Below are 1,868 nucleotides of genomic sequence, written 5' to 3'. Positions count from 1 at the left end.
CTTAACAACCCACACACGATTGTAACTTAGTCCTACACATGTTTTGCCTTTCTTGTTTCAGGCTAACAACCTATACAAGGTTCCAAAATCGTTTGCAAAAGCGATACTAGCTTGATAAGTGCGTGACATGTAAAGTGAATAAGGCGAGTCATGCATACCAAACCTCAGGATTTCTATACTTTGTGTATGATCATATGCACAACTAAAAAGCAACTTTGATGATCAATCCAAAAGTACGCTTGTAGCTAGTGCAACCTAACACAATGTACCAAAAATCCATTTCAGAAACATCCAAACACAATTGTTAAAGCTGATGCAAAAGAAGGAAAGAGGTGGTGCCATGGCTACTATAAATAGGCATGCAGCATAGAGATCATGACAAGCACAAGCATCAAAACCAAGAAACACTAGTTAATACCAATCCACCATGAAGACCTTCCTCATCTTTGCACTCCTCGCCATTGTGGCAACAACTACCATTGCACAGCAACAACCATACCCACAACAACCACAACCATTTCCACAACAACCCATCCCACAACAACCACAACCATACCCACAACAACCACAACCATTTCCACAACAGCCCATCCCACAACAACCACAACCATACCCACAACAACCACAACCATTTTCACAACAGCCCATCCCACAACAACCACAACCATACCTACAACAACCACAACCATTTCCACAACAACCCATCCCACAACAACCACAACCATACCCACAACAACCACAACCATTTCCACAACAACCCTTCCCATCACAACAACCATTTCCGCAACAACCACCATTTTGGCAACAACAACCAATTCTATCGCAGCAACAACCATGTACACCACAACAAACACCACTCCCACAAGGACAACAAGATCAAATGCTTGTGCAAGTACAAATACCATTTGTTCATCCATCTATTTTGCAGCAGCTAAACCCATGCAAGGTATTCCTCCAGCAGCAGTGCAGCCCTGTGGCAATGTCACAACGTATTGCAAGGTCGCAAATGTTGCAACAGAGCAGTTGCCATGTGTTGCAGCAACAATGTTGCCAACAACTGCCGCAAATCCCCGAACAACTCCGCCATGAGGCAGTCCGTGCAATCGTCTACTCTATCGTCCTGCAAGAACAATCCCTACAATTGGTCCAAGGTGTCTCCCAACCCCAACAACAGTCACAACAGCAACAAGTCGGAAAATGTTCTTTCCAACAACCTCAACCACAACAGGGTCAACAACAGCAAGTGCCACAGAGTGTTTTCTTGCAGCCACACCAAATAGCTCAACTTGAGGCGACAACTTCCATTGCGTTGCGTACCCTACCAACGATGTGCAGTGTTAATGTGCCGTTGTACCGCATAGTGCCATTAGCCATTGACACCAGAGTTGGTGTCTAATGATAAGAAAAGGTCTCTAGAAATATATAGTTGAATCACCGTTGTTCAATCGAGGTATATGTCGATGTAGCGGTGATAAATAAAGTGTCAACCTTATGTATGACCGGCCCAAACTTCATGTTTAAATTCTGGAATAAAATATAAATAAAGTTTTATCTAGACAATATTCATATTGACATTGTGTGGACGTCGACCTGAGTGCCACACTTGCAAGTTCATAAGGTCGTCTTGCCTGGTCAGAAATGCAACCTGGTGAATTAATTAATTATTCATGCATTGCAATCTGATGATTGTAAAATTTGGGTTGAAGTGAAGAATGGACTTACATATATAAAACTCTTCAGTGGTTGCAGGTTTGGGATCTTGTTTTTTATTAGTTTGTATGTGGGTCCAACGGTACATGCCATTGTCTACAGAGACAAGAATGCCTATTTTTGAGAAAAGACCGGCTATTTTTGAGGAGGAAGTGAAT

The 1,868-nt window shown here is 42.5% G+C and overlaps 1 protein-coding gene across 1 annotated transcript; it reads left to right on the top strand.

The window, feature by feature from the left end:
* Positions 1 to 365: 365 nt before the first annotated feature.
* Positions 366 to 1,566, top strand: LOC123406393 (B3-hordein-like). Its single transcript, XM_045099937.1, has one exon. It carries the CDS (start codon positions 428 to 430, stop codon positions 1,394 to 1,396), a length of 969 nt encoding a protein of 322 aa, XP_044955872.1. The 5' UTR covers positions 366 to 427; the 3' UTR covers positions 1,397 to 1,566.
* Positions 1,567 to 1,868: the final 302 nt, after the last annotated feature.

Source organism: Hordeum vulgare, chromosome 1H (genome assembly GCF_904849725.1).
Source record: "Hordeum vulgare subsp. vulgare chromosome 1H, MorexV3_pseudomolecules_assembly, whole genome shotgun sequence".
Lineage (NCBI taxonomy): Eukaryota > Viridiplantae > Streptophyta > Magnoliopsida > Poales > Poaceae > Hordeum > Hordeum vulgare.
Note: the sequence above shows the minus strand (reverse complement) of the source record. Positions and strands in the feature narration are given on the sequence as shown.